General features: G+C 53.0%; 2 protein-coding genes across 2 annotated transcripts in view; both read left to right on the forward strand.

The window, feature by feature from the left end:
- Positions 1-8843, forward strand: part of SMPDL3B (sphingomyelin phosphodiesterase acid like 3B) — a 28974-nt gene extending 20131 nt beyond the window's left edge. Inside the window, exons 4-8 of the mRNA XM_036827438.1 lie at positions 2697-2840; positions 3876-4048; positions 5185-5365; positions 5445-5578; positions 8211-8843. Of these exons, the coding sequence (XP_036683333.1) occupies positions 2697-2840; positions 3876-4048; positions 5185-5365; positions 5445-5578; positions 8211-8576 (998 nt within the window). The 3' untranslated portion in view covers positions 8577-8843. The remainder of the gene's footprint in view (positions 1-2696; positions 2841-3875; positions 4049-5184; positions 5366-5444; positions 5579-8210) is intronic.
- A 559-nt stretch (positions 8844-9402) lies between these two features.
- On the forward strand, positions 9403-16210 carry XKR8 (XK related 8). Its single transcript, XM_036827448.1, has 3 exons — positions 9403-9794; positions 11848-12044; positions 14609-16210. Exons 1-3 carry the CDS (start codon positions 9502-9504, stop codon positions 15316-15318), a joined length of 1200 nt encoding a protein of 399 aa, XP_036683343.1. The 5' UTR covers positions 9403-9501; the 3' UTR covers positions 15319-16210.
- The last annotated feature ends 1755 nt before the right edge of the window (positions 16211-17965 follow it).

Consider the following 17965-nt stretch of genomic DNA (forward strand, 5'->3'; position numbering starts at 1 on the left):
CCCACTTATAGAGATGTTAAAATATGAACACATTGGAAGAGGTGAAATGAGGCATTATCTTATTTGAGAATGGTAGCAACATAGGTCAAGCAGAACACTCCCTATCATAGAGATAAATAAGCTGAAGCAACTTGTTGGAGAAGAGGAAGGGACTGAAATTTGAGATTTTGGTTCCATGTCATGAGTTCTTCCTGCCACGTGCACCTGTGTCCCCCCATCAGAGTCACTGCAAACACTGGCCCCTGTCCACCGTGGCCGATGGTAAACAAAGGTGTGCAAGGCAAACTGATCCAGGTCCCAATTCAGGTTCTGCCACGCTCTATAGCTGGGCCATCCTCCGGACACTCAGTGTTCTCCCTGTGCAAAATGAGGAAAATAATGGTACCTGCCCAAAGGGTTGTTATGAGGATTAAATAAGGTAATCCATCCATTCATTTAGTCAGTCAACAAATATTTGAGTGTCCTCTACGGGTGAGACAGCATGCTAGGGGTAGGGGATGTGGCTGTGAACAAGATGCCAGGTCATGCCCTCATGGAGCTTAGGCTTGTAAGGATCTTCTGACAGTGCCCGACACATAGAAGTGGCAAAAACCTGTTACCCCAAAACTGGGTTTGCCTCTTGGTGGGTGTCAAGCCAAAAGGCACAACCAAGCCAAAGATCAGGAGAAGGAAGGATTTATTACTTGCAACAAGTAAGGAGAACACCAGGGATCTTTCCAAATCAGTGTGTCCTTGAACAGCAAAATTGGGGAAGTTTTAAGCTAAGGATATATGCATATTCATGAAGGGGCTTGAGCAGGAGAATGCAACTTAGAATTGGAGCAAAGGTTGACAGAGTCCAAGCTTTAGTTGATTGAAGTCACAAGGGTCAGCAAAGGTCAGCATCATCACTCCTTAGGTTCCAGTTGATCTCATGGTTGAGGGGGTTTAAATTCTGCCAAACAGCTCAAGACAGTGCTTCAGGCTAATCTTTACCATTGGAACAGAACTGGGAGTCTTTACAACTGAGTTATTATCTTTGCCCTTGTTACTTCTCTTGCCTGATAACAGTTTGTTCTTTTGTTCCCTTAAGATCATTGTTACTGAGATCTGTTCAAGGGCAAGCATTGTAGCCAGGCTTAGATCCCAAAATGGCTTAGGCCAAAAATGGCTTCTCTTATGTCTCTGGGGACACCCTACCTTATCTGCTTATAAACCAGGAGAGATAACCTCCCTTCTCATCTGCCTTTGGGATGCCAGGGATTTGTGTTTTCTCTTAAATGAATTCTTTTTTTTTTTTTTTAAATAAATATCAGAGCTGTATTTAATTCTGTTGTTTATTTATTTATTTATTTATTTTTGGCTGCATTGGGTCTTCGTTGCTGCGCGCAGGCTTTCTCTAGTTGCAGTTAGTGGGGGGGGCCTCGTGGCAGTGCGCAGGCTTCTCATTGTGGTGGCTTCTCTTGTTGCAGAGCACGGGCTCTAGGTGTGCGGGCTTCAGTGGTTGTGGCATGCAGGCGCAGTAGTTGTGGCTCACGGGCTCTAGAGCGCAGGCTCAGTAGTTGCGGCGCACGGGCTTAGTTGCTCTGCGGCATGTGGATCTTCCCAGACAAGGGCTCGAACCCGTGTCCCCTGCATTGGCAGGCGGATTCTTAACCACTGCGCCACCAGGGAAGTCCTTAAACGAATTCTCATGGCTGCCTGTATCTATGTTAGAGAGGTGAGGTTTTCTTTCAGGCAGTCACAGCCATGACTTCTGGCTTTGTGAATAATTCCTCATGGGAATTCTGCGGCCTCCTCCTTTGGCAGAGCTTAGCATTTCCAGATCTTGTAGGCTATACAGGGTAAAGGGTTTGTTAGAATCATTTTTTCAAGTAGGAATTGGAGGCGCCAGGCTTCCTCATTGGTTCAAGTTCACTCCCTGGGGTAAACCAAGCTCATATAAGGGCAAGGCCCTGCCTTGAGCTCAGAGGAGTTTTTGTTTATTATCAAATATTTATTGAGCAACTACTACATACCAGACACAGATGTAAAATAAAAGCAGAAGTGAGGCTACTCACAAGGAAGAAATGAGTCTGACAGGCTCCCCTCTCCCTCCTGGGTTCATTCACAGGCCACATCCTCAGGGAGGCTCCCCTGACCCCCACTCCCACCCCTGTTATACACTCCCACAGCAAGTGGCTCTTCCCTTTTTGTGACAGCCATTACTCAATGCCTATCAACCCTACCGCACTGCCAGGCCTCTGGGCCTGGGCCTGGGGGCCCAGGTCTACATGTTTGCATGTACTAGGTGCTCAGTAAATATTTGTTGATTCATGAATGAGTGAAACTCCCAAGGCCTTCCAGGGTGCAGCAGACCCCTTCCCTAACAGTAAGATGGATCTGGAATTGACAAGAACAAGGCACACTAAATGACCAAGTGGCTGATCATGGATCTGAAGGTTATTTGGATCTTCTAGCTTTCTCCTCCTTATCTCATGCTTCATTTCTGACCATGGAAATTTCTGCGGGGAATGGAGTTAGAGAACTCACTGCTCTTCCTTCCCAGATCTGAGCCAAATTCTGCCAGATTCTATAATGTGGTTTCCTGCTTGGCTCTGTATTTTTCCTTATCTGTGCTATAGCTCTTCCCCATTAGCTCTGATAGCCAGTGGCTGAAACTAACTCCACTAAGCACTTTTGCATATACATTCTTATATTTTTCTTTTTCCTCCCAGATACTAAAGTCTATGCTGCTTTGGGAAATCATGACTTTCACCCCAAAAACCAGTTCCCGGCCGGAAGCAACAATATCTACAATCAGGTAGCAGAGCTGTGGCGACCCTGGCTCAGTAACAAATCCATCGCTCTCTTCAGAGAAGGTACTAACATCATTTGCTACTGTAAGGAGCACTTTATGCCAAGGTCTGATCTAATTTCATCTTCACAACATCCCCATGAAATAGGGACTGATTTTATCCCCATTTTACAGATAAGGAGACTGAGGCTTGAACATAGCAAGTCACTCGGCCAAGGTCACCCAGCTTAGAGGAGGCAGACTTGGGAGTAGGATCCAGGGCTGATTCCAATGCCCATGTTCTTAACCCCACAGCACTAATGAGGATCATAAGAGAATATTCACTGAGCATTTCCTGTGTGCCCGGAACTGCCCTCAGCACACTGCTAGACTCCTTACAACAATCCTAGGTAGGGGCAGTGACCTGCAGCTCAGGCCAGGTTTCTCAGCCTTGCCACTGTTGACATTTGGGGCTGGATAATTCTTTGTTGTGGGGCCATCCTGTACATTGTAGGGTGCTTAGCAGTATCCCTGGCCTCTATCCACTAGTTGCTAGTAACACCTCCAGTTGTGAAAACCAAAAATGTCTCTGGACGTTGCCGAGTGTTCCCTTGGGGACAAAATCACCAGGTTGAGAATCACTGGTTTGGAGACACAGTATCCCAAAGTGACCTGACCTCCTCTCCTTCCTTACCTCAGTCCCTTGCTGTTGGGGCTCCCCATTGGTCAAACCCAACCAGAAGCTCACAGCACAGAAGCCCATGGATTTAACCCACAGCTCCTGGGGCAGAGAGCTGAGCAGAGAAGGGTTGACAGTGGATCTGGAGGGGCAAACACTCCTCCATGTTATTCCCATTATACGGAGGAGGAAACTGAGGCACAGAGAGGTTAAGGAACTTTCCCAAGTTGCACAGCTAGGAAGTGATACAGCCAGGACTTGAACCCAGGCAGCCTGGCTCCAGAGCCTTTGGCCTTACCCACGATGCCGCTCCTATGGGAAAGATGGGAAGGGAGGACGCAAGGGAAGGAGAAGGTGGGCGAGTGAAGTGGAGGGGGACAGAGGTGTGTCTGTTCGGAGGCTGGAGACCCCTTCAGATTCCCCCTGGCTGTGATGTCCTAGGTGCCTTCTATTCTGAGAAACTGCCGGGGCCAAGCGCAGCTGGGCGAATCGTGGTCCTCAACACCAATCTGTACTATAGCAACAACGAGCAGACGGCCGGCATGGCCGACCCTGGCCAGCAGTTCCAGTGGCTGGACGATGTGCTGACCAATGCGTCCCGAGCTGGGGAAATGGTAAGGGCTCCCCACTCCTCCTCTCCCCTCCCTGGGGTCTCTTCCCGTACAAGTCCCCCACTTTGGCACAGACTCACCCACTCACTTGAGATGCCCACATCACAGAGGGTCCTTCATCAGCTAGGCACCTGAGGGGGCTGCTTCCATCCTCACAACAGCCTGTGAGGCTGGGACCCTGGAGTCCATTGCAGATGCGAGGCTCCTGATGGGCAGTGACAGTCTCAAGTCACACAATAAGTGGCGGGGCCTAGACTAGAACCCCAGTCTCCAGAATCCAAGGCCAGCACAGCTGCAGCCACACTGTGGGCTAGACCTCAAGGGGATGCCCTGCCCTTGAGGTGTGTCCGTCTAGTCTGCTGGGCTAGCAGGCCCCCGATGACTGACCCTGTGTCCCATTTGCCTGAGTCCCTGCTCTGACCAGCGCATCCCAGCAGGATCTCATGGCCGGTGCTTTTGCCCCCACTATGCATCAGCTATGTTGCTAAGTGCTTTATATGGATGATCTCATTTAACTCTCATATCTCCACCAGTTAGGTGCCCTTCCCGATGAGAAAACTGAAGCTCGGGGAGGTGACACACAGCTGGTGTCCAGCTGCAGTTTGGCTCCAAAGCTCATGTTCTTAACTGCCCTTCCTACCACTGCCCCCGCCGCCCATTCTACCTCTTGCAATGGGGACCAAGGGCCCAGGCACTGTTAGCTGAGAGACTCGAGGAATGTAAGACGTGAACACACATTACCACACAGCATATGCTACACAACCATGCAAGGAAGGTTTGGTTACAGTGCCTGAGCTCTCCAAGAAGAGAAGACTTGTCTCTGAAGGATCAGAAAGGTTTCAGGAGGAGGTATCCTTCGAGCTGGGTTTTGAAGCATGAGTAGCATTTACAGAAGTGAAAATGAGAAGGGCGCTCCAGGTGGCAGGCATAGCATGGGTAAAGGCACAGAGGGAGGGAAGCATGTGGCACATTCATTTCTGGGTACAGGGAGATGCCGCATCACCTGGGAGAGGGATGGGGGAGGAGGTACCTTTGAGCCCATCTGCTTGCCTCTGGGGAGACGGGCAGGTTGTGAGAGGTAGAGATGAAAAGTTGTGGAAGGGGTCTCTGAGCCCCTGCTGGGCACCCCTTCCTCGTAGGTGTACATTATCGGCCATGTGCCCCCGGGGTTCTTTGAGAAGACACGGAACAAAGCGTGGTTCCGGGAGGGCCCCAACCAGGAGTACCTGAAGGTGGTCCGGAAGCATCATCGAGTCATTGCAGGGCAGTTCTTCGGGCACCACCACACCGACAGCTTTCGGATGTTCTACGATGATGCAGGTATCCAACCTGGAGGGCAACGGCCAGACCAACTGCCTCTTTCCCTCGCCAGCCTCTCAGCTCCACTCTCTCTTGAAAGGTACCCCCATCAGTGTCATGTTCCTTACACCTGGGGTCACCCCATGGAAAACCACGTTACCTGGAGTGGTCAACGGAGCCAACAATCCAGGCATCCGGGTGTTTGAATACGACCGAGCCACACTGAGCCTGCAGGTCAGGAGCCTTGGGTCTGCTGGGGCCAGAGGAGGAGGGAGGAGGGACCTGATAACATCACTGCCTTCCCTAGCTAATCCACCCTCTACTGACCACTGAGACTCAGGAAGGTCAAGTTACTTCCACCCTTTTAGAGCTCAGGATCAGAACCCTGGTTCTACCTCCAAATCCTGCCACCAAGTCAGGTCAATTCTTCTCCAAATTGCCCTTTGCCCTGGATCATTGTCAAGGCCTCCTACGTGTTCTCCCCTCCTCCAGCACTGCCCTGCTGTAGCTCATCTGGTACAGCTAAGGAGGGGATTAATCTTTCTAAAGCACTTCTTGTCTCTTTCCTGCTCAAAAACCTTCAGTGGCTCCCCAGTGCTCCCAAGATAAGTTGGATCTCTTTGGTCTGGTATTCAAGGTCTCTCACAGTGTAACTCTCCTTGGGCTGGTATTCAAGGTCTCTCACAGTGTAACTCTCCTTGGCCTGGTATTCAAGGTCTCTCACAGTGTGACCTCAGGCCCACTGCCAGGTCTTCTCTACACTGACTACGCTGCAGCCAAGCAGGCCCCTAACTCAATGAGCAATCCCACACCTCCTGGGATGTGCTTGTGATTACTGAAATGACAAAGAAATATTATTCCTTAATGTATTCAACAAAACGTGTTAAGCCTCTGCCATGTGCCAGGCCCCGTGCTAAGCTGAGGAGATACATAAGTGAACAAAAGTCACTGCTCTCCTGGAGCTGACAGACAATAAACAAGCACATAAAGTTAAGTGTGGCACGAAATAAGTGCTAAGGAGAAAAGAAAACAGGGTGAGGAGGCAGGTGGTGACAGTTACAGGGTACGTGTATATGTGTGTGGTGTTAGATGGGGCAGGGAAGTGTCACTGAGAGGGTGACATTTGAATTCTGAGTAAATTCAGGGAGTGAGCCGTGTGAGCGTCTGGGGAAGGAACAGGAAAAACACGTCAGAGGCCCAGGGTGGGAATGCGCTTGGTGTGTTAGGGGAGGAGCACGGAGGCCCGCGAGGCCACGGCGGAGGTCACGAGGGGAGGGGGGGAGGGGGGGTCAGGTAATGCAGGCCATGAGGATGACTCTGGAATTTTAGAAAACCACCATTCTGCTGGGTGGAGAACAGGCTGTAGGGGGCAAGGGCAGACACAGGGGGACCAATTAGGAGGTGACCACAGCCACTGAGAGGTGATGGTGGTGTGGGCCAGGGTGGCACCCGTGGGTGGTGAGGAGAGCCAGATCCTGGATGTATTTTGAAGGCAGAGCAGACAGGATTTGCTGGCGGATTGGTTGAGGGGTGGAAGAGAAAGCGAGGAGGCAACGAGGGCTCCAAGGCTTTGGCCAGAGCACCTGGAAGGATGAGGTCGCCATTTACTGAAACGGGCTCACTGCAGGAGGAGCAGATTTTGGAGGAAGATCAGAAGCCTAGCTTTCCTGTTAACTTTGGGATGTCTAAGTGGCATCCAGGTGAAAATGCTGAGGGAAGAGGCAGCTGGGTATTCAAGTTGGAGTTCCAGAAAGAGGTGGGTACAGAGATTTAATCTGGGTGTTGAGAAAGGACATTTAAAACCAGGGGCTGCATGAGTTAACCTGGGGCCTTGACTCTAGAGTGAATGTAGATGGAGAAGAGGTCTGAGGAGTTTTAAGAGTGTGGTCTGTCGTCCACATGGGCACTCAGACCACAGGGTTCGGGGAAGACTAAATGAAATAATGTAAGGTGCCTAGCAAGTAATTGCCATCCATCCATGGCAGCTCCTCTTACCCCACCTCTCCTGACTGCAAATTTAGGTGGAAAGTGTTGCACAGATAAACCCTTCTGGGTTCTAGTCCTGAAAATGCACCTGAGTACTCAGGGTCTTCGGTGTAGCCCAAGCCCCCATCAAAGCACAATTCTATAAGCTCTCTCAGCCAGGCACTCCATCCCACTGCTTTTTTTAAATTTTATTTTTATTTATTAATTTATTTTTGGCTGTGTTGGGTCTTCGTTTCTGTGCGAGGGCTTTCTCCAGTTGCGGCAAGTGGGGGCCACTCTTCATCACGGTGCGCGGGCCTCTCACTATCGTGGCCTCTCTTGTTGCGGAGCATGGGCTCCAGACGCGCAGGTTCAGCAATTGTGGCTCATGGGCCTAGCTGCTCCGCAGCATGTGGGATCCTCCCAGACCAGGGCTCGAACCCGTATCCCCTGCATTGGCAGGCAGATTCTCAACCACTGCGCCACCAGGGAAGCCCCCATCCCACTGCTTTTATATTGCGTTTTATCCAGTCTTTCTGCAAATTTTTACTGACAATCTTCTGGGTACCCGGGAGCTTGCTGGAACAGAAAATGCACAGGCCATGGGGTAAACAAGCTGGGTTCCAATCCTGCCTCAGCCACTTGTGGGACCCTGGCCAAGTGAATTAACCTCTTTAGGACTCAGTTTCGTCATCTGTGAAATGGGGACAATAAGCGCAGTTACCTCATCAGACTCAATCAGAGGATGTCTGCCAAGCATACCCGGAAACTAGTAAATGCTCAATAACTAAGAGCGGTCAGGATTACAGCTATTAGAATCTGGGGGCAAATGCAAGGTGAAGGATTGGGGGCGGAAGCGGATAGCTGCTCACATCCGGCCCGCCTCGCGCCCCCTCTGCAGGACATGGTGACCTACTTCTTGAACCTGAGCCAGGCGAACGCGCAGGGGGAGCCGCGCTGGGAGCTCGAGTACCGGGTGACCAAGGCCTACGGCGTGCCCGACGCAGGCGCCCGCTCTATGCACGAGGCGCTGGGCCGCATCGCCAGCGACCAGGGCGCGCTGCAGCGCTACTACGTCTACAACTCGGTCAGTTACGACACGCGGGCCTGCGACGAGGCCTGCCAAGCCGAGCACGTGTGCGCGCTGCGCGAAGTGGCCTTCGACGGGTATGCCGCCTGTCTGCGCGCCCCCGGCGTCGCGCCCGCGCCCCGCCTCGCGCTCCTGCTGGTGGCGCTGCTGGGCCTGCGCACGCTGCTTGTGCCGTGACCTTGGGCACCGCCCGCTGATTGGCTTGGCTCGCCTTCCTCCTGGTAAAATGGGGAGAGCATCCCCCCCCCCCTCCCCCGAGAGCTGGACTTTCCACCTTTTCCCCGGCGTCCGCAGAATGAACTGGGACGGGACAGCCGATCAGGAAATGAAGCCCCAAGGGCCCCACCAGAAGCACATTTCTTTCAAGTTTCATGTTTTATCCCAAACACAATGCTCGTCGTGCATGTTATTCTGTTATTAACTTGTAAATCATGTTTAAAGTAACTCCCTTGCCCAGTTATTGAATGTGCCCCCCTCCTCCTATTAGGATAATCCGAGTAAAATGAGCTGCCAGGAAGATGCGCCTGCTTGATCCAGTGCCCTCTGTCTCCCCTGGCACACGGCCCGGACTCGGAGGCAAACTTAGCGAAGTCCCTCAATCAGGGATCGGAACGGGCCTTGGCGTTCTGTTGTTTTGTTTTGCAACAATGCAGACGTGAGACATCGCAGTTCTAGCCCGGGCGCTAATCTCCGGGCCATATTCGCCGTTTTGGGTCTCCAGGAGCCTCAAATGTAAAACAAGGCGATTAGAAGCCTCCTAAGCTAAGGGCATTGCGCCTCGGACGGTCCGTCTTCGGGCTTAGCGGTCCTCGGGGCCCTCGGGGCTCAGCGGGGCTGGGGTGAGAGTTGGGGGTCCCTAGGCAGGCGGCAGGGCCAGGGATCTGTGGGACCGCTGATACCCCAACCGCGGGGTCTACGGACCTCGCTCCTCCCCGGACAGGGCGGGACGGGGAAGTCCCGCCCCGCAGCCCGAGTCCTGGGCGGCCCCGAGGGCTGTGCCCGCCTCCTTCCTGCCACCGCGACCCTGGGCTGGGAAGGCGACCCTGGGCCGGGAGGGCGGGTCCGAGCCCAGAAGAGAAAGAGGGGCAGAGGCTGGCGGGTCATGCCCTTGTCGCCACGCGCCGCTCTCTTCTGGGACCTGGTCCTGGGCGTATTGGGCACCCTCGCCTTCCTGATCGACCTGGGCGCCGACCTGTGGGCGGCGAGCCAGTATGTGCTCAGCGGTCGCTACCTGTGGGCCGCGCTAGTGCTGGCGCTGTTGGGCCTCGCCTCAGTCGCGCTGCAGCTCTTCAGCTGGGTCTGGCTGCGCGCCGACCTCTCCAGCCCGCACGCGCCGAAGCCCCCAGGCCACTGCCTGGCGCTGTTGCATGTCCTGCAGCTGGGCTACCTGTACAGGTGAGCGCCCTAACCTCGGGGAGAGGGAGGGGGAACGGAAGTCAACGTCACCTCCTGCAGCTGGGCTGGTAGCACAGGTGAGAGCCCTGACCCCGCGACGGGGGCGGAGAGGAGAGGACTGGGACCCCGGAGAGGAAACTAAGCCCCTTGTAGTTTAGCGGGCGCCTCTCCCTACAGGTGAGCTCCTGATCCCTGAGGAGGGAGAAATCCGGCTGACAGCCCTCAGAGCTCATGAACGGTACCCTTCCTGGCACAGCCGAAGAAACTGAGGCCCAGAGAGGGAAGGGAGGCGCATGACTTGGAGTCGGACCCTTTGGGATCCAATCCTGGCTTTACCACCTGTGTGGCCTTATTCCTGCCTTTCTCTGAGCCTCAGTTTCCTCCTCTGTTAAAGGAGGTAGTGATCTAGAGATAGGTGTGGCTGGCAGGCCTGTGGTGAAGGGCAGAGGGGGAAGCTCCCCGCACAGAGCCTGGTGGCAACAGACCTCCCGTTGCTTCTAGCTGTGGGTGGAGCCTTGGGCAAGTCACTTGACCCCTCTGGGTCTCAGTTTACTCGTTGTTCCAGAGGCTCACAGTGTCTGGATTAAATGGAATGAGACCTGTAAACTGCCCTGGTGCAGAGTAAGCAGGCAGCAAGTGTCAGCCAGCTTCATGATCAGCTGGGTCCCCCTGGAGTTTCAGCAGCCCTGACCCCCAGAGCAGCGCTTGTTCCCTCATGACCAGTGCCTCCCACCCTGTCTTTCCCAGTTGTATTCTCCCTGAACACTTGCTCCCCGCCCCACCCCCTCACTCCCAGACCAAGCAAGAGGGCAGAGATGGGGTCTGACTCATCCATGTCCCTGGAGCCATGTAGGACTGGGCTCAGGCGGGGGCCCTCTAGACGTGGGGAAACTGAAATGAAGGAGTCAGAGTCATGTGATGAAGTCAGGACATGATGTGGTCTGGGTTGGGATGGGATGGACGGAGGCAGGATCTGCTCTTGAATCCATGTTTACAGATTCTCTCCAGATCTTGCCTTGAGTCTCCAGGAGGGGGCGAGAGGAACTTTGAATGTGCAGTTTTGCCTGAGGGACTGTCCAGGCATCAATAACACGTTGGGTGAACACGAAGGGGCACGGTTATTACAGTTCTGGCAGCCCTCAATGAACCCTGAATCTATAATTACATCATGTATCTTCTGTTTCTGCTAAGCATGAGTCAGACAGACTGTACTGAGCTTTGGTTGAGAAAACGGGGTCTCTGTTCCTGCCTGTGACTAGGCTGAGGCCTCTGCCAGGGCACTGGGGGACCCCCCCCCCAACTCAGGCCTGCTCCCTGAGTGTGTTGTCAGGTTCATCCAGGGGGAGTGACAGTAAACGTCTGATGAATGAATTTGCAATGAGTGAATGGCCTCACCTCCCAATAGCCAACTGAGATCAGTTCTGGGCGGGGGGAGATCTTAGTGCCTCCTCCACTCCCCCCTCGTGCCAGTGGATCACTCAGGCCTGTCTGTCCAACCTCTGGACTCTCTTAACTCTGCCCCGTCTGTTCCCATCACTCTGGGCAGGCCTCTTAAATGGATCCCTGGGTGCTCTTTCTGTAGCACAGTAGGACCTGTCTTGCCTGTGCTCAGAAGCTCTCAATGGCTCCCTTCCCCACAGGATCCTAAGAAATTCTTACACTTGCTAAAATTTGAGAATGATAACTTTAGGCAGTTTCCTAGTACACCTTTCAAATTCAAACAGCTTTGGGTCCAAATCCTGTTTCCACTGCTCATTTGCTCTTTGGTCCTGTTTCCCCATCTGTAAAATGGGGATATTGTAAAGGAGTAAATGGGACAAGGTTTGTGATGAGCTTGGTATGGTGGCCACCGCAGAAGTAATAGCTGTTGTATTTATCCCCATTTCACAGATGAAGAAACAAGTTCAGTGAGGTAAGTCGCTTGCCCAAGGCCTTATAGCATGTATGTGACGAGCTAGGATTTGAGCCTGTCTGCGTTCGCTCGATGGGTAGGGAAGGAGGAATGCCACAGGATGCTAACTGGGCCCCTCGGGGCATCGTGTGTACCGCCTAGGTGCATGCAGGGGCTGCGGCAGGGGCTGCTGGTGTGGCGGCAGGCGGTGCCCTCCGAGTTCGACTTGGCCTATGCCGACTTCCTCTCCCTGGACATCAGCATGCTGCGGCTCTTTGAGACCTTCCTGGAGATGACACCGCAGCTCACACTGGTGCTGGCCATCATGCTGCAGAGCGGCAGCGCCGAGTACTACCAGTGTGAGTGTCAGGCCCTCGGCCAGCCCCCCTTTCACACCTTGGGAAAGTTGCCCACAAATGTCAGAAAGGTTTTCACTCTTTTATAAAGGCTGCTTAGAAAATAGGAGAATGTCCTTTAGTCGGGCAGGTCTGTGTTCAAATCCAAAGTTATGCTCTAGCCTTGAGTTTGGACAAAGGACTCCACCTCTCTGAGCTATCAGTTTGTTCTCATCTGGACAAATAAATGGACGTAATAAATGATCCTACCTCATAAGGTTAATGAAAGGTTTAAGTGAAGTGATGCCTATAAAGCCTCGTGCCTAGTGCATAATAAATCTTAAGTGTAATTTTTACTATTTTGAAGATAACAGATGAAGTGTGTAGGGTGCCTGGTGCCTAATAAGCAACTTGTTGATCAATAGATAAATTATTGAGCGCCTTTGTACGTGCAGAGTGCCTTTGTTTTGATCGAGCACCTTTGTGCCTGTCCCTGTGTTAGGAACACCACAGTGAATAAGGAGATGGACACAGCCCCTGGCCTGCCAGGACCATAGACTGTAAAGCAGGTAGTTACAGTAAAGCGTGTGGAGTGATCTGAAAAGGAAGAGGCAGGTGGCCTCATAAAACACAGGAGAGGTTTGTGCAAAGAGAAGCTTTGGGAGGGCTTTTAGGGGAGTTGCCCAAGGTCACAGGCCAGCTGGCAGCCAAGTTAGGACTCCAGCTCACATCTGATTCAGGGTCTAGGCTTCCCCTTCTCCTTCTCAGCCCTCGCACACCTGCTGCTGTACAAGGCACAGCCTCCCAAGGAGCCAGTCACAGCTCTGCCTCCACTGTCTGCGGGACTTGGAGATCCCCTCTCTGGCCTCAGTTTCCACAGCTGTACAAGCTGGGGAGTTGGACTCAATCTCCAAGGGCCCTTTCAGTTTGCTAATCTGAGTCTGCAGTATTAATTGAAAAACAAAACAAAAAACAAAACACAGTAATAGTAGCCATCACGATTGAGTGCCTGCTATTAGCCAGCACTGAGGAAAGTGCTTTACTGTCATCATCGCTCACATTCATAGCACCTCTAGTTTGGTGCTACATTTATCTCCATTTTACATAAGAGGAAAGAGATGCCGAAAGGTGAAGTGATTTGCCCCGGGACACACAGCACTCATTGTGCACGTACCATCGGGCCTCTGTCTGTGAGTCCTGCATCCACAGATTCAGAGGGCTGACTCTATTACGCCATTTTATATTAGGGACTTGAGCATCCGCGGATTTTGGGAACCAATCCCCTGTGGATACTGAGGGATGACTGTTTTTTGTTTGTCTCTTTGAAGGCAGTGGGTGTCTAAGACCAGGGCTAAATGGGGACAGTCTACACTGTGTGTATGGAGGGAGTGGGGGTGGGGGATTGAGGGAAGAGACAGGTTTTCCCAACTTTTGTTTAGCAAACATGTATTCAGCTGCTGTTATATGCCAGCTGCTGGGGGATCCCTGGGGAGCAGAATCTGTTTCCTACCCTGAAGGAGCTCAGAGATAAGGAAATAATTACTGTGTGATAAGACTCCAGACAGGAGTGGGGTACTATAGGGGCTGCACAGCGGAGTGGGGTGGGGTGGGGTCAGGATGGGTGACTATAGGGGATAATCAAGCCAGAACTTGCAGGGTAAGGAGGAGTAGGCCAGGGGAAGCAGGGCGTGGGTCTACCTAATACCAAGGGCACAGCTTGTCAGGTCAGAGAATGCGGCATGCTGGCAAACTGGAGGAACATCAGCCCTGCCGAGACCCTGAGTGTGGGGTAGTTAGAAAGGCCACAGATCTGATTCCAGTCTGGGAGTGGGTTCTTGACCCATAGCAGGTTCCCAGCGAACATCTGTTGACTGAATGCGATAGGAGGGGGGCGGGGAGGAAGCAGTCTAGAGATGCTTCCAGCCCTCGTTGGAGGGCCTGGTGCTTCTAGCCCAGGATGGGCGGCTAGGAGGTGGGATAGGATCCCCACTGTACGCTTCGAGTCTTGGAAAATCAAAACCAGGGCCCAGTCTGAGGGTGGAGGGGAGTAGAGGCTGTTCCATCCGTATAACGGGGACATCCCTTTTGGCCCCGGAAGGCAGCTTCAGCTAGAGGCCTGTCGCCACCCCATGGGATTTCCTGCTTCCCTTTCTGAGACTAAGAAGGGGGAACTGGACTGCTGATTTTCAGATCCAAGAAAGGCGTGGGCTCTTCCGGGAAAGGAAGGGTTACAGGGCCCTAGAAGATGCTCAGGGTGTGGCCAAGGCCCAGGGGTGCCAGATGCTGGGTGACAGGGGTGCCGATGAGAGCGTATAAGTCACACACCTTCTCATCCGTGAGAAATATAACCATGGTAGCACCCGAAAAGGAAAGGTTTGTGGTGAAGGGCAGACTCCATATGGATCCTAGCTCTGTTTGGGGTTGTGTGAACTTACTGTTTGTTCTCCAGCTGTAGTTTTCCCTTCAACAAATTGGGGGCCGTAATACCCACTTCAGCGTGGCTACGAGGCCTCCGCAGTACCCGTGGCCTCTGGGGAGTGCCTGCAGGCTGCCCGCAGGGCTCATGTGTCTCCTCTTCCTCTTCGTAGGGGTCAGCATCTGCACGTCCTTTGTGGGTATCTCATGGGCACTGCTTGACTACCACCGGGCCCTGCGCACCTGCCTCCCCTCCAAGCCCGTCCTGGGGCTGGGTGCCTCCGTGATCTACTTCCTGTGGAACCTGCTGCTGCTGTGGCCCCGAGTCCTGGTCGTGGCCCTGTTCTCAGCCCTCTTCCCCCGCTATGTGGCCCTGCACTTCTTGGGCCTGTGGCTGGTGCTGCTCTTCTGGGTCTGGCTTCAGGGCACGGACTTTATGCCAGATCCCTGCTCCGAGTGGCTGTACCGGGCGACGGTGGCCACCATCCTTTATTTCTCCTGGTTCAACGTGGCTGAGGGCCGCACCCGAGGCCGTGCTACCATCCACCTGGCGTTCCTCCTGAATGATAGCCTTCTGCTGGCGGTCGCCTGGGTGGCTCAGAGCACCTGGCTGCCCAGCGGGTGCCTGCTGCAGAGGCTGCTGCCCGCGGCCGGCGCCTGCTTCCTCCTGGGGCTGGCTCTGCGGCTGGCCTACTACCGCTGGCTGCACCCCAGCTGCCGCTGGGAGCCTGACCAGTTGGACGGGACCTGGGGTCTGCGCTCCCTCGAGGGGCGTCAGCTGCCTCAGAACAGGCGCATGGCCCATTTGGCTAAGAACTTTTTCCCCAAAGGTAGGGATGAGGCTGCTGTGCCGTGGAAGGGAGAGGTGAATGGTGTCCTTTGAGGCAGGCTCAGACCCCGCCAGGGGACCGAAGGCCAGATGGAATCAGTTGGTAGAATATAGAAGATAAGCTCCTGATGCTGCTATGGGCCTTGATTCACTCAGCGAGCACTTGATGCCTGAGCTGTGCCAGGCGCTGGAGACCAGAGTTGAGGAAGACAGAGGCCTGCCCTCAAGGATGAGAACAAGATGAGAAGGGCTGGGCCCTGGAGGGTCAAGGGCCCCAATTATGTATGAAACACTTTGGGAGGAAAGAAGAGACCCCTCCCCTTCCCTTCCCCCCAAACAAGTATAACCCCAAAGCATCCCAGTGTTGGTATTTTTACCTCCCTGGCTACCTCTAAAATAATTGGTGGAGCTGCTGTCCCACCCTTGGTTCCCCTCTCCTGGGCTGGAAGGCCCCAGGACCTCCAGGATGTGTTCTCTGGAATTCTTCCTCCCCTGCCCCACCCCAGTCTTTCAATTCATTCAGCAAATGTTTACCGAGGGCCTTTTATGTGTCAGAAGCATCATTCTAGCCTTGGCAGATCAGCTGCCATTCCAGCTTCATCCCTTACCCTCTCCAGCTACTCCAGAACAGGTTCTCAGGCTGGAAGCCAGGGATGCCTGCCTGCCTGTGAGCCCTGTGAGCCCCTCCAAGGCCTTAGTGCAGCTGGCCCGGCCTCTGCCCCTGCTCTCAAGGGGTGACCTTTCAACCAAGTGCCTTGTGAACCCGTGGTCTGGGCCATGGCTCAGCCCGTTGAGTATGGTTTTGTGCTTCAGGCAGTGTACTTTCTACCTCAGTCTGTGTGGGTGGAAGAGGTGTGTGTATCTCCGTCTCTGTAAGCGAGAGACATGTGTGTTGTCTTTGTTGAACAGTATTGTTAGATTATTATTAAAACCTCATGAAATCCTCTAGCCTAGTTGTGTCATTAAATCCACCGCCAAGTTCAAAGCTGCCTGGAAAAAAGGGGTCAGGGACTCAAAGTCCTCCTCTCAAAGTAGGTAAAGGTCCTGGGACCAGAGAAGAGGGCTGGCTTAGGCGAGACTTCTTTTTTTTTTTTTTTTAATTAATTAATTTATTTATTTATTTTTGGCTGTGTTGAGTCTTCGTTTCTGTGCGAGGGCTTTCTCTAGTTGTGGCGAGTGGGGGCCACTCTTCATCGCGGTGCGCAGGCCTCTCACTATCGCGGCCTCTCTTGTTGCGGAGCACAAGCTCCAGACGCGCAGGCTCAGTAATTGTGGCTCACGGGCCCAGTTGCTCCGCGGCATGTGGGATCCTCCCAGACCAGGGCTCGAACCCGTGTCCCCTGCATTGGCAGGCAGATTCTCAACCACTGCGCCACCAGGGAAGCCCCAAGGCGAGACTTCTTAACCTTGTTTTCTAAGCGTCAGGAGCTGGTGAGCCAGTGTGGTGTTGACCACTCAGGTGGGCATCAGAACCCAGATCTGGGCTAACTCTAGTGTGTGCTCTTAGCCGGCTCTGCTGCTGGGCCTGGTGGGAGTAGGTACACCTTTGGTATCAGGAAGTGAATACGCGAGCGCAGGTGAAGAAAGGTCTTTTTGCTGGGAGGTCGCTGGGAGGTCACTGGGAGCAATGCAGTGATGACAGGGGATGTGGATGTGGGCAGTGGTGTTGGGGAGGTCTGTGGTTTGGAGAAACAAGGAGCAGGGAAAGGGCACTGGAGACAGAAGGAAAGGTTCATCACCACTGGGACGGGATCCAGGAGAGTCTGTTATTCATTCATTCATCTAGTGGAGACACAGTAAACAGAATAAGTGAAAGAATATATCAGATAGTGTTAAGTGCTAAAAGAAAAATAAGGTAGGGAGCGTGCGCGTGTGTTGTAGGTGGGAGTTACAATTTTATATAGAATGGCCGGGAAGGCCTCCCTGAGAAACTGATGTACGCCCTAAAGGAGGTGAGGATGGCAGCCACGCAGATGTGCTTTATTCCAGACACCAAGTCAGCAGTGACTGGATGAAGGAGGGCTTGTAGCAGTTATACTGGCCTGGAGCCAAGGCTGACACAGAGATGAAGGTTGGGAGCAGGGAGGAACTCTGGGAAGATGACGCTGGTGCTTTTTACATACACAGAATGGTAGAGGTAGAAAGGATCTCCAGGATCACTTAGTCCAATGATTTTCAGACTCTTGCATTTCATGAACCAGTATAATGGCCAACATGGTTGCCAAGTTAATTTTAATGAAAAGGGGCAGTAAAAACTACCACCATCTATTATCTTGTCTTATGAAAGGACATATAACCTCAGAAAAAGGATCATTTTTTTAATTGACTATAAACACACATTTGCACACACACAAAAGTGGAATCATTATTTTTCTCAACTCATAGGGAATATCGAGGGTTGAGACCTCAGAGAGCAGGCTTGGCCTTTATAAATCCCTGGGCTTAGTGTCCAACCTAGCCTCAAACATAGCTTCTAAGGGGTTCACTAAAACAAATACTTGCTCTCAACTATACTTCAATAAAAAAAAAAAAAACAGGGCTTCCCTGGTGGCGCAGTGGTTGAGAACCTGCCTGCCAATGCAGGGGACGCGGGTTCGAGCCCTGGTCTGGGAAGATCCCACATGCCACGGAGCAGCTGGGCCCGTGAGCCACAACTACTGAGCCTGCGCGTCTGGAGCCTGTGCTCCGCAACAAGAGGCCG

Source organism: Balaenoptera musculus, chromosome 1 (assembly GCF_009873245.2).
Source record: "Balaenoptera musculus isolate JJ_BM4_2016_0621 chromosome 1, mBalMus1.pri.v3, whole genome shotgun sequence".
In the NCBI taxonomy this organism is placed as follows: domain Eukaryota; kingdom Metazoa; phylum Chordata; class Mammalia; order Artiodactyla; family Balaenopteridae; genus Balaenoptera; species Balaenoptera musculus.

What these genes read in the sequence shown, in the direction of transcription:
- XKR8 (XM_036827448.1), top strand. Translation starts at nt 9,502, where the DNA reads ATGCCCTTGTCGCCACGCGCCGCTCTCTTCTGGGACCTGGTCCTGGGC. An exon ending in CAGCTGGGCTACCTGTACAG is followed by an intron (nt 9,795 to 11,847) that starts GTGAGCGCCCTA and finishes TGTACCGCCTAG; the next exon opens with GTGCATGCAGGGGCTGCGGC. An exon ending in CAGCGCCGAGTACTACCAGT is followed by an intron (nt 12,045 to 14,608) that starts GTGAGTGTCAGG and finishes TCCTCTTCGTAG; the next exon opens with GGGTCAGCATCTGCACGTCC.